Genomic DNA, 247 nt, shown 5'->3' on the forward strand with positions numbered 1-247 from the left:
CCAGCCGGTGCAGGGCGATGACCGCCACCGTCTTGAGCGACATAATGATGAAGCCGGAGCTGGTGAGGTGGAAGGTGAAGCAGAAGGTGCCCGGGACACCTCGGGCCGAGTCGAAGAAGAGAACGAAGGCGAACATGGGGGCAGCCACCGCGCAGATGAAGAGATCGCAGAAGGAGAGGTTGAGGATCATGAAGTCGAAGTTGGTCCTGAATTTCCTGAGGGCCGGGTCGAAGAAGGACATGAGGAC

The 247-nt window shown here is 59.1% G+C and overlaps 1 protein-coding gene across 1 annotated transcript in view; it reads right to left on the reverse strand.

The window, feature by feature from the left end:
* Positions 1–241, reverse strand: part of GPR75 (G protein-coupled receptor 75) — a 1,409-nt gene extending 1,168 nt beyond the window's left edge. The window contains exon 1 of the mRNA XM_009706096.1: positions 6–241. Within this exon, the coding sequence (XP_009704398.1) occupies positions 6–241 (236 nt within the window). The remainder of the gene's footprint in view (positions 1–5) is intronic.
* Positions 242–247: the final 6 nt, after the last annotated feature.

Source organism: Cariama cristata, unplaced genomic scaffold (assembly GCF_000690535.1).
Source record: "Cariama cristata isolate BGI_N322 unplaced genomic scaffold, ASM69053v1 scaffold14198, whole genome shotgun sequence".
NCBI classification, from domain to species: Eukaryota; Metazoa; Chordata; class Aves; order Cariamiformes; family Cariamidae; genus Cariama; species Cariama cristata.